At 36.1% G+C, this 19,279-nt stretch overlaps 1 protein-coding gene across 4 annotated transcripts in view; it reads left to right on the top strand.

The window, feature by feature from the left end:
* XRCC5 (X-ray repair cross complementing 5) overlaps positions 1–18,961 on the top strand; it is a 56,530-nt gene extending 37,569 nt beyond the window's left edge. For 3 of the 4 annotated variants that reach the window (XM_075028703.1, XM_075028705.1, XM_075028706.1), the window contains 6 exons: positions 1,214–1,283; positions 8,917–9,026; positions 9,558–9,654; positions 11,664–11,731; positions 16,540–16,611; positions 17,416–18,961. In XM_075028703.1, coding sequence (XP_074884804.1) covers positions 1,214–1,283; positions 8,917–9,026; positions 9,558–9,654; positions 11,664–11,731; positions 16,540–16,611; positions 17,416–17,430 — 432 coding nt within the window. In that variant the 3' untranslated portion in view covers positions 17,431–18,961. Of the gene's footprint in view, positions 1–1,213; positions 1,284–8,333; positions 8,448–8,916; positions 9,027–9,557; positions 9,655–11,663; positions 11,732–16,539; positions 16,612–17,415 lie in introns of those variants that run through there. The other variant, XR_012650501.1, reaches the window with a different exon arrangement.
* Positions 18,962–19,279: the final 318 nt, after the last annotated feature.

The raw sequence follows: 19,279 nt of genomic DNA, 5'->3' as shown, positions 1-19,279 counted from the left end.
CCAATGTCTAGAACTCTAAAGGGCAAGCCTGAGGATCTGAAGAAAACAGAGTCTCAGAACTGGGGTTCAGTGGTTGAATTTTGTTCTTGCTCCCTTTCATATCATCTGCAACATAGAAGTTGCCTCTGTATATTTAATCAAGGGTATTGCTGTGATTTTTAGAGACTGTTCTCTGCATTAGTTGAGGTTCTGAATCACAAATTTGTCTTAATCTTGCTTCTAGGTCTAACTTAATTCCAGATGTTGTGTACATGGGTAGATGAAGCCTGTATCATAACTGTGCGCTTTCCTTTATTTGATTTTTCATATTACAGGAAAAAAAGTGATTTAATATTGAGATAACTTCACTTGTTTTCAAATGTGCTATTCTTTAAGGTTGGTTTTTAAAATGAACAATTGAGATTTAAAAAAGATTTTAAATCTAAAAAGACTTAAATATTCTGTACTGCTAACATAAATTTCTGATATTTCCTGAAAAGTGACATTGCCAGATTTAAAAGAAACATGAAGACACCAAGCAAGCTTATTGAAAGATCTGTGAACTATTTTGACAGCAAAGCATAAAAATTTCAAATAAACTTAGGAGAATTTTGATTCCTGAAAGGAAATTTTAAGCAATGTAATTTTTTTTTTCTAAACTTACTGCATCCATTTTTCAGTAAGTGTTTATTTATATTTGACCTGGTTTTAGTTCCTTTGTAAGGTTTCTGCACCTGTATGCCTATTTAGAGCTTCAGCTTTAAGATATCAGACTGGACCAGAAAGGGTAGATGAATTGAGTGCAAGCTTTTAATTTTGAGCTTCCTATTGGAGTGGCAAGCCAATGATTCTGTACCCACATGCCTGGGAGCTCCCATTCCTCATTAAGCGTCTGTCAAGATTAGTGAGAGGTCTGTGCTACAGAAAGTCTCAAAGCTGAACTAGCAGATAACCTGAATTACTGTGCTTCTGACCTCTAAACCCCAGAGAACACGGTTGGCTTAACAGTGCAGCATAGTAAGTTCATCTTGCTCATGTCATAACTAACCTTTGCTAGGAGTACTGCACGTTAACACACATTGCAAGACTTGCATTTTATGAATCTGCATGCAGAGAAGTGTAGAGCTTCTGTTTCCATATTCAAATAAACAGAAATTTAAAGATTCTTGTTGCCTTTTAAGAAGAAAGAGATGGATATTGGCAGATGATGGTATCATTTTGGGACCTTTTGTAGGTTGGCAGCGTTAACCCAGCAGAAGATTTCCGAATTCTGGTGAGGCAGAAAAACGCTGACTTCAAAAACGGTAAATGAGTTTCATCTATCTTAATTATATTTACTAGCATCTTCAGGGTTCAGTAAATGCAATCCGTTTGTCTAAACATAAGTTTCTAGTGCTATATGAGATGCTCTGGAGTTTACTGCTTAGCTTCTAGTGCCACTCAGCAAAGAAAGGTGTCACTCAATTCCCGTGTTAATATTTGCCTTCCCCATTTGAAAGTCTCAGATATCCATGTTTGTGTAAGATGGCACTAGACAGCTACATTGACGCATCTGAGCAACTCCTCAGGTGTTTTTAACAGAAGATCCCTTGGTACTGACTGCGTCATTCAAACTGGGTATCAGCTTTCATCTAGCTTCACGGGATCTTTCTGTGTTGGATGCACATGGCGAGAAGCTTGTCTTCTGCTGTCTACTTACTCTGTTCCATGAAGAAATAAGAATCTGATGCCTGAGATTTAAGTCATGCAAAGAACATTTCTTACTGCTTGTTGTAAGCAAAAGAAAGGTGAATTTAGGGTGTAAAGAGCAGGTAGTATGTGACTCTTAAAGATGAGATGAGGCTCTTTGTGCACTGAATCTATTCTCAGCGTACAGCAAAACAGGGTTTTGATGCAGAGGCGAGGAAGAATACAAAGCACAGGTCAGCCACTGTCTTGCACGCCATAAGTCTGAAAATGCAATGGAATTATCATTTATTTGTATGGTATTTCCCTACTAGAATAGCTCTACAGAGATATATGTAATCCAAAGGTATCTTAAAAAGAATGCACAAGATGGATGGGGTCCTTTTTTCTTTTAAAAGGTGATTTGAAGGTTGTGGCAAGATAAACCTCATCTGCCGAATAGCCGCTAATGTAACATTTCTTTTCAAAGAAAAGATTTGCAGAGATGCTGAGGTGAGGTGCTAGGTATTTCAACATGGCTATTGGTCCTTTTAGACATAGTTCAAGGAGGGTGTTGAGTGGTATATTGATTTGTGATACAGTCTGTTAAAGCCTACTTAGCTATTTCTCTCCAGAATTTCCAACTCTATAAGCCACCTAGCCAGCTTTTTACATGGATTTTGTGTTAGATGCAGAAGAAATTGTTTATTGAAAAACTATTTGGAATTGTGTTCTCAAATCTCAGCTATATTAAGATGCAGTAAAAAAGCACTGTACAATATATTAGAATAAAGAAACTGTGAAACCGTTGACTACTTCGTTACGGTAATTAATTTTATCATGTAGGAAAGCTTTAAGGCACAAATAAGTATAGTGATTACCCTTGAAGACGGTTTAACTAAAGAGTGCTTAAATATGTCCACTTGGTAGCTGTGCTGGAGATAACTGCAGTACATGTTTGGATGGCTTCTGAAATTTTCAGCAATCTGCTTTTATTTTTTGTGTGATTTGCTCTGTAATTATAAGGGGTAGTTAGACAGAATGTAGCGCAGTCACCCATTTAAAGGAGAGATAGAAGCCACTATAAATAAAAGCATGCTCTGCATATTACTTTTTTCTTCTACATAATCCTTTTTCTGCTTTAGAGCCTTTTAGGTAGCTTAATACATAAAACATTACAGGCATGTTTTTAATGGCTTGCTGTATTGCATTCTGGTTATGTAAATAGTAAATTCTACCTTAAAACTCTTCAGTGGTTCTAAGGGGTTTTTTTAGTATAATTTTATATCATATTTAATGATGAAACTTTTTTTTTCTCCTCTGCTAGAACATGTGAAATGTAAAAAGTCTTTGCAGGAAACGATAATCTATGGTATTCAAATAGTTTATTGGCGGAAAAAAAAAATTACATTTTATGTGTGAGGATACAGACAGGAGAACTACTAGGTTGCATTCTGTTTTGCTTCTTTCTTGTATAAAAAGAGCATCGAGTGTACTCTTCCAAACTGAATAGAGCCGACATTCTCATTTTAAAACAAAATAGCAACAGAGTCCCTCCACAGGGAGGAGAAAGACCTTTCAACTGTTTGATTGGGGGTGGGTTTTTTTGGTAGATAGAGAAGTTGCAGCAGTAGGAAGAGTTGTACTTTAAATACTGACAGTACAGTGGCTTTTTAATTAAGCTGCAGGTTAATGGCACACATCCCCTTCAGTCCACAGCAAGTCTCTCACCAAAATTGTAAAGTTATCAATACCAAAGTATGGCAAGGTGAATTCCCCCCCGCCCCCCCCCCGCCAACAGCTTGTAGGAAGTCCTAATTGTATATTTATCATTGAAAATGAGTACCAATGCATCTCCTGCAGTGGCCTCACTCGGATTTGATGATCAGGGTTTGTGCTGTTTGTAGGAGAAGCCTAAATGCAAGTTAGACACCCTGTGTCTGACACTGCATCCCACAGTGGACCAGAGCAGAGAAATGACACATTCACTCTGAGAACCGGGTCACTAATGTATAAATACATATTTTTAGAAAATCTAAGAGTTTCAAATTGGCAAGGGTCTTAGGGATAGGTTTTCTGAGACTAGCAGCTCAATTTCTGAAACAGTAATCAACTTTGGTTTTAATTGACATCTGTGTAGTTTACTACAGTAGAGACCCACTTATGGCTTATGCGATGAGTTTTGTGTGATGGTGTGAGCTTACTGGTTAATGTTGATTGCTCATGTAACTATTATTGTGTTTCCCCACCAGATATCTTTACTTTCTTATTTGCATTCACAGCCAGGGAGATGTCGTTTTATGCAGGTCTTATTTTGAGCAGGTTACAAGTGCACAGTCATCATGAAGAACAGTCTTCTGATAACAGCTTCTGACATTTTTGTCAATGAATGCAAATAAAATAGATTAGTTTGCCTGAGTAGAATCTAATTGTTACTCCCAAGGGTATATAATGAGTTTCTTCATTGCTGTGGCTGCAAAGAAGATTCTCAAAGGCACTGAGTGCTTGCCATGTTTGTAATGCCAAAGGAGTAGCCACATGACTACAAGTTCATTCTGTTGGACTATTTACAGGTTTCCATCCATGTCTGCATTTCTGGAGAGCAGAAGGTGTCTGATATGCTGTGTTGTATTTTCATAGGCTTCTGTAGAAGATAGGATGTCTTAATGGGGAGTAAAAAAAGATATTGACACATGCATAGTGTTTTCTTTGGTTTTAAATTTTCTGGGCGAGTTTATAGGCTGGATTTCGTTGCATCTTACAGGACTTCTATCCGAGAACATGATGTCTGAAGTCCTGTAGTTGAAAGAGCTTTTTTTTTTATTTTATTGATTGTCAGCAAAGAGAGAAATCTGCAATGACAACTGTAGTTTATGGTCATAAGAAAAAATGTCCATAGACAAATTGTACCAAACTCTTGTTTTTATATTTATAGCAAGTATGTTAATATTTTTATTCCTAGGCATTTCTAGAAAAATAAAGTTAAAAGAGTCAGTAATTGCATGTATAGATTTCAGCAAATATTCCATTGTGCCTGAGGTGTCACACTTTTCCCATGGCTTGTAGATAGCTTCTTAAGTAAAATGTAAAACACTGGTTTTGCACTGGATGCTTTGTATGCATAAAAGAATTGTGTATAGGAGATTTGCAGCGGGAATTCATTAGACAGTTGCAACAAGAATGATATTTTATTGCAAGATTTTCTGTAGAAATGTGTATAGTTAACTACCTTTTTAGACCTAAGATAGTTTTTTAAAAAACTGGTATTTACTTTCAGTTTTTGTTAGCATATGTCTTTGCAGTTCATCTGCTTTTTTATCTTACTGGATGTTTTTGTGTATTTCGGAGACTGTTCACGCTTTACTGCTAGGTAGGCCAAATGCAATGGCTGGTTTGATGAAAATGATTCAGGCATTAGGAGAGTATTTGCAAACCAAATACTTGAGTATATAAAATCACTTTGAAGTTTTCTGTACGTCTGCTTCACAGAGAAGATGAAGCCAGATTTGTCTTTGAAGGGCATAGCGATCGGGTGAGACGCAAAGCTCTGAGTTGCAACAAACAGAATTTGAATTAGATGTTATGGGGAAAAAAAATAATAAAAATCACAATGGTGGTAGTCAAACACAGAAAGAGGGGCCCAGAGAACTTGGAGACTCTCCATCTTTGGAGCTACTCAGAACTCAAGTCCATGGAGCAGTGAGCCACCTAATCCACAGTGACCCTGGTTTGAGCAGGGATTTGGGCCATATGTCCTTCAGACATCCAGCCTAAATCATTCTGATCCATACCCACAGGCCATTTGGAGGGACCATTTTAAAATTGAACAGCACCTCATATGACACTGCAGCAGTTCAGCAGTCTTGATCTTCAAATTCTTATTTCTTGGCTTAAAAATGAAGGAAATCCCTAAAAATTAGGACACTTTTCAGTTTAAAATCTTTCTTCTTTTCAGTTACAAAAAGATCATACCTGCAGAGCAGTAGTTTAAAATTAATTATGACGTGGTTTAACAGATTTGTCAGTGACTCTTTAAGCACTGTCCATGAATACAAATCATTACCACCATCAGTGATAAATCAAAAGATTGATAATAGCAGGATTCTTCTGTCTACAGAAGGAACTATTTTTTTTAATCTGATTAATTTTTTTAAGGGTTAAAAAAAACCCCAAGGAATTGAACTTGGACTATAATACAGTTTTAGCTACTATTATGCTGTAATCTTGTTGGCCTAGTAATCCAGAATAAGGACTGAACTGAACAAACATGAAAATATAACTACGCTTTTGTACTGTAACTATTCAGAGATAACAAGTTAATATAATTGTTCATGGCATATTTCACAAGAAATAACGGCACTGGTGAATGTATTTTAGAGTAGGGAATGTATCTGAATGCCAGTGGGGAAGGGGTTAAATTCTGTTAAAACTAAAAGATCTTCTCTTCAGAGATTTTTTTTTTTTTTTGGCCTGTTCTCCAGCCTTTAATCACTATATTTTGTTATCTAACCATTCAGGTACAGTAAAAGGAGAAAGCAGAAGATTAAAATTTCTTGGGATGTTCTGCAGAACATGCTGGAATTCCGGTTTATGCAAAATGTTGAAGTTTGTTAGTTCACTTCCTTAAATATGTGTGTGGGATGAGGGAAGTTGGGAGAGAAGAAAAAAAGCTGTTGTTACACAGTAGTAGCCTGTCAGTTTGTAACTCCAGGACCTGCTCTTCAAAACCGCAGTGCCTGAGATTTGTCTGGGACATATCAGAGTTAATGCTAATATTCACAGCTTAGTTAAATAGACATCTTTATGCAGAAGGTGCCTTTCTCCAAAACCAGGGAGATCTATTTTTTGCAGCACCCAAAACCAAAGATTCATACTAATGGAAAGACAGGTAATGGACAGCAGGAAATAAACAAAGTTCTCAGACCTACAAGTGTAAAGGAGCAGAATCCACTTTGGAGAACTTCCAGTTATAATCCTTATCTACCATCTCTGGTATTGTCTTTGGCCCCCTGAAGTAATTTGTAGTCTAATCAAAACACAAGAATTTTATCTATTTTAGATTCATCAATCATTGGCCTATCATTTAAGGGAGACCCAATGGACAGACCCAACTTTAGCCAAGCTGTTTCAAGATGTTAGAAGAATCTGACTTAAAATATTGTTGCCATGTAACCTGTTTCTTGCATATATTATGGTCTTTCAGTGCCTAGTAAAAAGTTGAAGAGTTTTTTTGGTTCCCTACAACAGATTTCAAAAGGAGGCAGCTCACAGTCAGTAGCAAGAAAAAGTCTTTTCTTCTGATGCCTGCCAGTGCAATCAAATGGAAAGGGATTTTAAAAAAAATTAAATGCAAAAGAAGTAGAGTGTCTGATAATTTCAAACAGTATGCTGGAATCATTCTGACAATAAAGACTTTTATTGCACCCTCGTAGTGCCTGGGGTTTTAATTTAACACATCAATGAAAAGGCAGTGTTTGAAAAAAAACACCACCACCACTGAAAACACCAGCAGGACTTGCTTTTATTAGTGCAATTCGTAAGAAATTAGAACATTTAATGAGAAAATCGTTAACCATGAAAAAAAATGGACTGACTTAACTTGGAGAGCTTAAGTAGTGAGACTTAAATTTAGTTTGTCAGCTACTGGTAAAATAGAGTGAGCTGATCACTTCTGGAGCAGTAGGCACTTCAGCACATTTTCTTGTGTGATAGGTACTGTTGGACAGAACCATTACACACCTCCTTTTCTAGAAACTCCGTAGAGTCAAAAGCTAGTGGGAGAATATCAGACATGTCTCATTTCACTCTTCAGAGATGCTGTCCCTCAGATTCAGTTCAATTAGGCCTTTTATAGAACATAAATATAACAGTTAGCACTGCTTATGCTTACAGTGAGCAGAGTGGAATACAGTAGTTAAACATGTCTGCTTCTTGGTGTGTTTGTTTCTCCTTGTCTCTTCCATCACTCTGGCAGATGATTTTCCATGTTGTTTCTGTGGCTGAAATACTTGCAGTGACATCTATGCCCGTAACATCTGAATATAAGAAGGGCTATAGGTCAGACTAAAGGTTCTGCTAATCCAGTAACCTGTCTTTAACAGGACAGGCAGATGCTGTGACTTGCCCAGAATGTTTTCCTGCATTTTCTTCCTCAATGGCAACATCATCTTTAATCTCCCTTGATAGAGTTTCTCTTTTAAGAATTCTAAGAATTTGTTCAAGCATATTTTTAAGCTGTTCAAACTTCTATCATCCCACAGCAGCCTGTGGTAAAGAGGTTAACTGGTTCTGTTTGAAGAGGTACTTCTTTTTTCATTTGCTCTTAACACAACTCTTTGCTCTTGTTTTGAGAGAGGTAGTGGACTATCACTCCATCCTTTTCACAATGCTTCTGAGTTTATAGATCACTACTGTATCCTCCTCACACTTGTCTTTTCCCAGGCTGAGGTGTCTGCCAGATGGTAAAATCGGACAGTTCCTCACCTGTAATTAAACATGAAGAAAATAAAGTACTAAAATCCAGCAGAATTTAGTTGGGCTTGCAGAGCTCTTGGTGACGTTTTCCACTTGTCATGTTTGCAGTGTTTTATAGCTACCTACCTTTTAGGAGCTCAACAGTGAGGATGAAACTGGTGTTCCCCTTCTTGTTGGTACAAGTCTCATTGTTTGCTTCTGCTTTTCTCTGTCAGGCATGCACAGTTTATAACACTTATCTCCATAATCATAAACAGCATTGCCCAGATGAAAAATCATCAAACTACCTGTACAGAGACAAGATATACTGTAATGTCAACAACAACAAGGTAGTCTTTTAACTGCAATCACCCTACAGATGTTGTTTTGGCATTATTACACCTTCATTGTAAATTTAATGCTTTTATTGAAATATGCATGTATTTCAAGGGATGCTTAGGGGGGGTATGCTTGCACTGTAGAACATAACCTCCCTCAGCTTTAGGATCCCAAATGTTCTGGTTTTACTTTCTATCAAGCAAGCTAGGCCAGTGCTTTTTTTCTTGGCTTTCAGGGAAAGTCTTTTGCCTTGGCTATGCTTAGGTTTCTTCATAGTATATCTAGCTTTTCCAGAAAGGCTGAAGTAATTGTCAGTAGCTTAGATAACAGTTATCAACTTGAATAGCTTCAGGTGGTGTAGGTATGATTAACTCTTTAGATGCCTGTGGAATAGAAAGGGAAAGATGTAAAGGAAATTTTTTTTTTTTTTGCCTTGAAAATGTGCATTCTTTGATTTATTTATTTCTCCTTGTCTTTCAGTGAGTCAGCAGCTGATAAACCGCATTGATCAGTTCCTGGAAAATAAAAGTTCACAGTATTACATGAAAGGGATCAGCTGTATCAGAGTTTTCAGAGAGGAGGCCATGAAGGTAATTGTTAATATGTGAAAACTCTCATCTCTTTCAAATTAAAGACATGATGGGACTGTTTGCTGTATTAGAAACTTGAGAATTTATTACTATAGCAAAAAGAATTGATTTGTAGATTAAAATCTGTTATGCTGTTTGAAAGTTTAGAAATATATTTGCATTTTATGTTTCTTTACTGGAATTCTTACTGGAATGGTGACTAGCTTCTCTGGTCTTATTTGCTGGTTTTTTTGTTTTCTTTTAAACATAAAAACAGAAGGCCTATGACCTGATGCTTGTAAAAGAAATATAAGCAATCCTACAAATTTCTTCTTCAGTAAAGCTAGTTACAAGAAAGTCTTTCTAGCTTTTTGAAAGGCAGTTTTTGTGGCTCACCTTTCCTTAGAACTCTTGGTTTTAGTAGAGATAAAACCCCAAATCTGTAGTGACTTTTGTGTTCGCCATGTTACATGACTTAATGAAGAATTAAGTTGGCAGTGCTCTTTAGTATTTTTAATATTTCTTGTTTATCATTGCTGTTATTTTTTTCAGCTGTTCAAGGTGCAGTGCTTTAATGATTTTCTGCAGGCCCTGAAATCAAAGGTGGAAGACAAAGCCTTAACTGATTTCTGGGAGATCCTGATACAAGGTATGATGGCATTCAAAAAAAAAAATATATTTCTAGTTGTATTATCCATTATGTAAGAGAAAACTTAGTTAGCAATGGTACACTTACCCCAGAGCAGCATTTTGATATGGTTCATTCCTGCAGCCTGTTTAAAAAAATTAAAAAAACTTTCACATTGCAGCTTCCTTTTTTGCACTAATAGTTTCATATCAGCAATATTCATAATGCCTTGCCAAGTCTTGTTGAAATGGTAAATTAATTGTGGAAGAAGAGAGACAAATTAAATGTTACAGGGTCGGGAGAAGAAGATACAAGTTCAGCTGAATTTCAAAATAAATGGAAAAAACTCATGCAGCAGAGATATAAAAAGATTCTTCCAAATTAAGCTTCAAAAAAGGCACAGATAGCATTGAAATATGTCACGGATCATTTTGTATTTAAGCAACCTGAAGGACAGAATATGTGGTAATATGACACCTACCTATGATTAAACTGAGATACAAGGCAGTGCAATTCTGAAAGACATTCAGAGACTACGCAAGTGATAAATAAAGGAACATTTTCACAAATACAAAACATGGTGGACTAAAAAAAATCTTTTACGTCATACTCTTGTTTTTAATTGGAACCAATGCTAAAAAAATCTGTTAAATGTCCAGCTGTATCTCTTAAGGCTGCATGCTATAAAATGCAATTATATGCTTTTGTATAGCACCTTTCAAAATTATGAACTCCAGACACTCTGTAATGTCTACTTCATCCAACTGTTTCAAAATATAAGATGGGAATTTGTTTAGCAACCCAAACAGCACAAGACAACACTGAAAGAATATTATTTTCAGTAGTATCATAGGGGACGTTCTCTGAAGAAATTTGAAAAAAGAAACCATCAGACTTTGAAAGTAGGAAACTTGGATCTTCCAAAGCCAGGCTAGAATAATTTTTAGTTTGTACAAGCCAGAGTTTTTGACAAACTGGAGTATATTTTTGAGAAAAAAAAAATTACAAATAAAAACAGGGTTGATATTTTCATACAAAAAAGATTATCTTCTTGTGAGAAGATGATAAAATCATGGTGCTTTATGCATAATCTAGTTGCTCTCACTAGGTAGCTGAAATTGCTTTTCACTTGCTGCTATCAAAAGCAGAAGTCCTGTTTTCCCTGCTTCTTGTCACATGATCCATCCCCTCTTTTCTGTCAAATGTGGCATGCGTTGGGCCTTGTCATGAGTGACTGCAATCACCAAAAGAGGATGGGTGTGAGTTAATGAGTTAGTGGCTCAGGAGCAAGGCAGATTTGTTTGACAAGTTCACTTCTCATGAAAACCTGCCATGTAGTTCTATGGGCACATTAATGTGGCATTACACTTGTGCTGCTTCTGAAACCTTTATGAATCTACTGTTCTTTGCCCTCACACCCACAGCTTCTTTATTCAGGCACAAGCATTTGTGTAGCCAAGTGATGAGCTAGACTGGAAAAACTATTGGGGTAAAAAGTAATCGAGATTTTTTTCTGGGGAGGGGGTGTCGTGGGCAGGGGTGTCACTGTACAGAATGGTGGTGCTGGCACAATCAAGGAGCAAAGCAGGGGCAGGACCAGCACTTTGGTAGTCAGACTGCAGGTAGTCACAGCATAAGTGTTTTGTACGTTAGGAGTTAATTTTCCTAAGGACTTAAGAGCGTGCTGTGAATGACTAAAAGTGTAATTTCTAATAGATTTTCAGCATTTCATCTGTGATCTGTGATTTCAGTCTCTCATTAGTTTGATTGTCATAATATTAGCAGTTTCCTAAATGGATACTTCCACAAGCTTATGAATATGCTCATTAATTTATTTTTATATCATAGTTTATATCATAGTTGACTCATTTATGCAAGTCACATTTTCCTTTGAGCAATATTTTTTTATTTTTGCTGGTGATGATGACACATTCCGAAGTTGGAATTTGGAAGACTTTTTTCATTTCTAACATTAAGTGCATTTTTGGGAAGCCTTCTAATGATATTTTTATATGTCTTATTTTTTTCAGACAGAATTTCTTTGATCACTAAAGATGAAACAGAGGAAAGTTCAGTGACTAGTGAAGAGGCTGAAAAGGTAACGTTTTTTTAATGAGAATCTATTTATATAGAGTCCTTGTTGTGGAACAGAAGATACTTTCTTATGTGGGTAAATCTTTAGGTGAATGAAATAGGATCCATATGAAGGAATAAGAGTGTTCTTTTGCCACACAACTGAAATTGCCTCAGTTCAGAACAAAAATAATTTGCTAGCATGTACCACAGCATTTTTCTTTAATTGGTCTTCAGAAAGTAGCATGTATTGACATTGTTACCTGCAAATGTCCTCTACAAAGAATAGGAGCTTCAGGAACTCAGTGTAGTGGAACAGCTATAGACTATTTATATATGCAGGATGACTATTTGAACTTCATAGAAAGAACTGTTTTCTCATTGTTAGCACACAAGTTCAAAAATTAGGATACTTTTTTGTCTAAAGGTGTTGTGAACTTTAGCAATATAAAGTTATTATGGCTAGTTTTCACCATATATGAGACAATATCAGTATTTTCTACTTTACGCAGTTCTTGTGGATTCATGCACATCATAGACGATGCTGGTAGTATTATTGGTGATCATATTAGATCCTTTTGGAAATGAAAGTTTTGGAGTATTAGCAGGTATTATTTCTACAGAAATATATCACTTCAGTAACTGCAGTGATGAAAGGAGGATGTCACAGTTACAAAGTAGTGAATTCTAACAGGCAGAATGGTGCCTTCTGTTTGAAAGCAAGCAGAATTCAGAGTTGCTGTCAAAAATTGTATTGGTGTGGAGAGGGTAGAATGGGCATTCTTGTATCAGGCTGCTAGCCATGATTTTAAATAGTTTAGGAGAAAGAAGGTCCTTGTATTACAGACCCCTGAAGGTAAACCCGTAGCTAAAATCACCAAGTACTTTGCAGAGAAGCAGCTTTTCTAAAAGATGCCACATTGATTTTTGCAACTTGCAGGCCTTACATTAGCAATAACCAGAAGGGGATGGAAGTAGGTTCTCCATGAGTGAATTAATGAGTGGCTAAAAGGTTGTATTTTAGAAACTGCTTTTTTCATCTGTAACAATTTACCTCAAGGTGAAGAAGGCACAGAAATGTCATGAAAATGAAAAGCTAACAAACTAAGAGTCCAGAAAGCTAAGTACATGTGCAGGGTACAAATGACACAATATGATGGTTTTTTTAGACAGGAAGGATCTACTGGCTGTTTCTCATCATACATAATTGTATAGAGCAACTTTTTTCCCCAGTGGTGGTTTTAAAGAGTATCAGTTTTTGTTATATATTCCAAATGCTATGAATTTACTTGGAAACTTCCAAAGACAATGTTTTTCTTGAGAACTTTGCTTTCTAGCTTGAAATTACCATTGATGCTCAAAATGTACTAATGCTGTGTGAAATAGCCACTATTCCTAAAGGAAATCTCTACTAGCCACGAAGACCTTACAGCATACTGTTGTCTTAACTGTGAGCTTGTGGTGGCTAAAAAATACTGTGCCTGCATAGGAATGCAGCAGAAATTATGGAGTACCAAGGACTAGATTTACAGCTGCCAAGCTAAGCTGGATCAAAGCATTTGTAGGCTGACTTCAAAATTACTTTTCTGTTTAACGTCATCCTACAGTCAGCCAGGTGTTGCAATACAGGAAATTCTTTTGTGATTGATTGAAGGTCCTACCATGGCCATAACTTCCCTTTAAAATAGGGGAATAAGATTGCATGAAATCAGCTCTGCAAACAGAGTTCTCTAACATGGCAGTTAACTTTCAGAATAAATGGGTTGCATCTTTTTGCTAACTAGGCAGTTGGCAATCCCACTTATTCACTAGATAACCACCTCTCCCCATGCTCTCCAGACCCAAACCCAGAACCCTGACTTGCTGTTGTCTGTTGAAGGTTCATATAACTTTTTACTTGAGAAACTGGAAGACTGCTTATTCTTGGAGTAAGATCTGCAGGAATAGAAAATTTTATCTTGAGGTTATGGGACTGACCTAAAATCTAATCCTCCTTGGTCCACTTAAACCCTACCACAGTTTTCCTGTGTGATACAAAGCCAGCATTTTCCTAGGTCTATAGTAGATTGCAAAAATGGTTCATTTGTTTTATATACTGAAGGTGATACACTTCTCTAAAGGGTTATATTGGATCTTTTAAAATATCACACAATAGAGTAAGATGCAAGTTTTCTTCACCTGTGTAATAGATCACATGCAAGCATGTAGGTCAAGAGAATGGCTGTCAGTGTGGTCCTATGTGACACAAAAGCCTTTTCTCTTACGTGCAGATTGCTAGCTGATAGCAGTTTCAGGACTGTTTTGGATATAAGATTTCAGGTTTAGAGGGTTGCTGTTTGAAGGAGAAAGGAAAACTTACAAGGCCAATTATTAGAAAGGTAACATGTAAAAAATTTCTTTTTGGATGAGCTAGGTTATCCATGCATATTTTCTTATCACTGAGAAAAATGATTCTAGGTAGGGGTTTTTTTTCTGTAATAGCGGAGGTACTCATTTTAGAGCATGATGATGATAGGTTAAAAGAGCAGAAGTGTCAAGTTCTTTTTCTGGTTGCTTTGGGGAAGATAATGGATTTCAGCACAACTATTATATGTAATTTGCTTTTGCATAAATGTAAAACGGATTTTGGAAAAACAACAACTTTGTTCAGCATTTGATGGAAACTTCAGTTTCAATTTTTTGCAAATCTTCGTCATACATTTCTTTAGCTTTTAGCTTTCTTTACCTAATTTCGTGTGGGAAAGCTAATTTTGAAAACTTTGAAAAATGTGCTACTTTTAGAAATACCATTTGACTCTTAATTAACTGTGTAAAATGAAATTTGATCTGGCACAAAAAGCCTTTCAGAGCTGACAATGTCATTAGTTTTTATTTTCATAGTTTGTGCTTTATATTACTACTAAATTGAGAACTTTTCCAGAAAGAAAAGTTACACAGACGTATGGCATCTTGAAATTCTAATTCCTTCTGGCCCTGTCACCTTCTCTTTTTTTTTTCACAGCTACAAAATCTGTATAAGTTGAATTCAGAATGTTAAAATTTGAGTGTTGTCTGTGGAGTAAGCTTTCTACATTCCTCTTGGATGTTGCCGATTAGGATGTAGGAAAGGTCTGACCTTTGGGTATTGAGACAACTGGGCAGAGGTTGTCTACATCCTCTGTGTTTGGTGTTAACCAAAACCAATGTATTTGCTTTTCATCCTAGTGGATAGCTGGTACTTTGCACAAATGGGATGCAGCAGGTAACTTCTTAGTGTTTTACTCCTTGTCTAAAGCTGTCACTATTGTTCTAGAGAAGGATCAGAACACTTTATTTATGTAAAATAATATTTAAGCTTTTTACAGTACATGTGTATTGTCTCAGAGATTGGTAGCGCTCTGGTAGGGATCCCATGGCCTTTTACACAACCTCCTTGGCTGTTACAGTTGAAGTCCTCAGGTAAACAGTAGCTTGCTTTCAAGAGCCAGCTGTTTGCACAAAAGAGTTACATAAACTCTAAGCAGGTATTTATAGCCTGTTTAATGTGGTTATTTTTCTAACTAGCTGTTCTCTTTCATCATGTAGAGTTACAGCGAAGTTGTTTCTGAATTAAGGATGATGGAACTCAAAGTTATGGAATGTGGCTTTTCTTCCTCCTCAGTTTTCACAGCCATCTTTTTATCTGGGGCAGGGTTGTTCCTGGCCCTGTATACTTGTTCTGGTACATTTTAATAAGAAAAAGAAAATTTATGATTTTATAGTAAGGATATTTGTAAAGAGACTAACTAAAACTTGTAGACAACTGGATACTTTTTAAGTAAGAGTCAAGTATTTGTATTTTTTTTTCTACCTTTCTAGCTAAATTGTTTTTTTCACTATGTTAGGCTAAAAGAAAAATCATTCAGAGGGGGTTGTACTCCCGATATTGTCTGTATGTTTGATTTCAGTTGTTATAGTATCTGAGCAACTTACCTTTATCTTCTGTTTATGGATGCCATGCTTTAAGTGAAGGGCATATGGTAAGTTGTATCAGCAGCTATGGCAATAGAATTTTACATAATGAATTTTCTATTTTTAAAGACTGGCATTCTAACCATCTTGCATGTTTGAAGGCTTTTTTTAAATTCATGTCTTTGTTCATTTGTTAAATGTTAATTGAATTAAATGGGAAACTTCTAAGTTCCACACAGAACTAGAATATCATACTTAAGAAATTTGCTAAACAAGCCATTGGTCAGCTTACGTACATATTCATACCGGGGGGAGCAATTTGCTGTCCTTTAGCATTTTGTATCTACACACAATATTACTTTAAAAATTATCTTTTTTTAAGAACATAAACATGGCCATACTGTAATGAACAAAATTTCCATCTAGCCCAGAATCCCATGTTTGACAGTGGACAATAACAGATGGGTAGGGAAAAGTGTACAGTCCCAGGCTCCAGCAACTGATGTCTCAAGTACTTTCTGTGCTTGAGGTTGTTTCTGTGGACTTAGTAGGCTTCGAAGGATTTCTTTTCTATGAACTTTCCTCATCTCCCTGTGAGACTAGGGGCTAATATTTGCAGCATCCTTATTAGAGGGTGTTCTACAGCTTAACCATATGTTGTCTGAAGAACCATATCCTTTTGTTTGTTTTTCAACACACTTCACCGTAAAATCCTTTAAAAGCAAGTCTTACGAAATTTCCTGTAGTTTAAGATTACTTTTCAGGGTGAAAACCAGAACAAACTTCCTTCATAATTTTTAATTATAGGTGGATTTGTTTTGATATACAAAGGAGACATTCTGTTAATTTAATATTAAGGGTCTGAGTTTTGTCAGTATCATATAAATACATTTGTATTTTCAGTTCTTGGCTCCGAAAGAAAAGAAAAATGAAACTCTGCCTCCCACAGATGAAGGTGGTGATGTTGATGACTTGGTGAGTACTGTAAAGACCTGATGTGGCTTTAGAATTAAACTGTAACTGAAGGGTGCAGTGAGAGAGAGAGTGCTTCTTAAAGCAGTAGGTTAGAGTGCATGGCTTAGAAAACACCTAAGGAATTGAGTTAGAAAAGAGCCACACGGAATTACTTATTTGCTATTGTAAAACATAACCAGGTGTGTAATTTAATGATGGCAAATACTGTTATGTAGTAACACAGGTGTTTACATAGGTTAAACGTGTCCTCTAGTGTGTTTCGAAGGAGCCAGTGAGGCTGCTCATTTGATAGCAGATTGTTATAATTTACTATAATAGCATTTAACAAAGCTTGTAGATCTAGAACAGCTATTTATGTGGGTTGAAAACTAAAAATAATTTTAAACAACATGTTTTAATCTTCTCAGTTAACCTTCTCTATATAGGCTTACTGAAATTCAAGGATTTCAAGAGGGTTTTTAATAAATATTGTAGCCATTTTTTACAGGCTGAGTCATTACAAATCTGTCTCCAAGGCTTAAGCTGATGGTGTAGACAGTTTTAAAGAAGCTTCAATAGCAGGCAGATTTCTACTTTTGGACTATACTTTTTTAAATCTATAAATTGCACATACAATTATGTGAAGATGAGATTTTTAGGTTTGTTTTTGTACTTTATAGCAGCTTAGTATTAAGTTTTGTGCAGTCCATTTTTGTTACATGATAAGAATTTCTGATTTTTTTTTGTTTTCTGAGCGCTAAACACATGTAAGAAATAACTTGAATTCAATGCTGCTTCTTCCAAATCTGTTTCTTCTGTTTGCAGCTGGACATGATGTGACTGGGCGATATATGGTGACTATACAAGCAAAGTTTTGAAAGAGATCTCTCTGTGAGATGGGGCACAGAACAGGATGCTAATGGGAAGACAGAATATCCATCTTTATTTTCTTGAATGAGAGCAGAAGTCCAAGAGACATTTCCAGTTGGTATAAATGTCATCCGACTTTTCAAAACTAGAACAGAAGATTGAAATAATCTGAAGTATTTGTGAAGTAATGATAGCATTAAAGCATCTCCTTTTTTTTTTTTTTTTTTCTTTAGCACACTGAATCTAGCTTATCCTTGGTATTGCTTTCAGCTAAACCTACTAAATTTAATGAGAATCTGCACTGGCATCTAAAATTCTTGTTACATTGCCTGGGAAGGAAGACAGAAATGTCACAGTGAGGTTACCATGTAATGCTGAATCTTTAGTGGAGGTAACTCCATAGTGTTATTGTTACAGAAGGGAAAAAGTCTCTATTTTCATGCTTTTTTCCTATTAAAAAAACAGAGAAAAAAACCCACAAAGGCTTATGGGAAAAAAATTTAGGCCAGGGAGTCACAAAGTAATAGTTTGAAATACACAACAGAATCTAAAGCACACAGCAAAGCCAAGTGTGCTGATTTTGCCACACTATACCCAAATCAGTGATTAGGGTCATCTCTGTACTACAGGTTCTCTATCCTGTCAGGTCAGCAGCAGCTAAACAGTCTCTGCCCCTTTCTATTATACATTTTGCTGTTTCATATGCTGGGATTTCTGATTTTTTTAGACTTTTAACTAGTATGGTTACTGTAGATACTGCTGGTGCTAACAGGATGAATGAATCAGTTGTATCCCCATTTCATACACTGCAGGTAACTGCTAACACAGAGCAGAAGAATCCATGAAAGCTGTACACTGACACCTGTGGTAGATAACTGATAATAGTAAACATTGGTAACCAAAATGGAGTACTGTCTACACAGAGCAATCCAAAGTAGTCAAATACTGCCTAGAAAGAGATACTCAAATTTGATTACAGATCTGGAGAGACACTAATGACACCTTCACAGATGTTTTTTTGTTACAACCAGATTCATCCCTGTAAAAGCTGTTCTTTCATTATTGCAAATGTATAAACATACTGTGCAAAATGGTATTAAGATTATAAAAAAGAAAAAAATCATGAGCTGTAGTTAAAAATATTTTGGAATATCTGCACTTTATACTGAACAATGGCTCTGGTATAGGAAATGGCAATTGCTTTTTGCCCCTACCTCCCTACACAGCGACCTGCTCTCTCCCGTCTTACATCCTATCCTGACTGAGTTCATGCAGACTTTGAAAGGGTTTCTCAAATGCAGATGGCAGGGAGTAAGTGATCTTTCCAGAGCTTTAGAGCATTTGTGTCACCAGAAGATATTTTTCTGAACTGTAAATAAGAAAAATGTGGTCAGTCCATTGTTTTGAATGTCTTTTAAGGCCAATTTATAAAGTATAACACTGGCTGGGGTTTTTTTACATTTTATTAATTTGTTTGATTAATAAAATATTTTTAAATTTGCTTTTGTCTTCTTCAGAACCATGTTTGCTAAAATCACATGATTAACTACTTATGCAGTACCTAAGAGAGACTATCAAAACCACCTTTTCTGGGCATACAATGTAAACACTGAATATCAAAATCCCTCTACAGAAGCTGAGTGCAATTACTTGTTCTATTCTTTACAAACTCTAAACTTCACAACACCCCAATAAAATAATTTTTACCGTTTTGCAGAGATTATGAGAAGTCTTGGTCAAGACCGGAAAGGATACAGAATTACTTTGCAAATCAAAATAAAATAAGGATTAGGCCTTTCTGTTTCTTTTGAACTAGTTG

The sequence above is a fragment of the Buteo buteo genome, chromosome 5, assembly GCF_964188355.1.
Source record: "Buteo buteo chromosome 5, bButBut1.hap1.1, whole genome shotgun sequence".
NCBI classification, from domain to species: Eukaryota; Metazoa; Chordata; class Aves; order Accipitriformes; family Accipitridae; genus Buteo; species Buteo buteo.
Note: the sequence above shows the minus strand (reverse complement) of the source record. Positions and strands in the feature narration are given on the sequence as shown.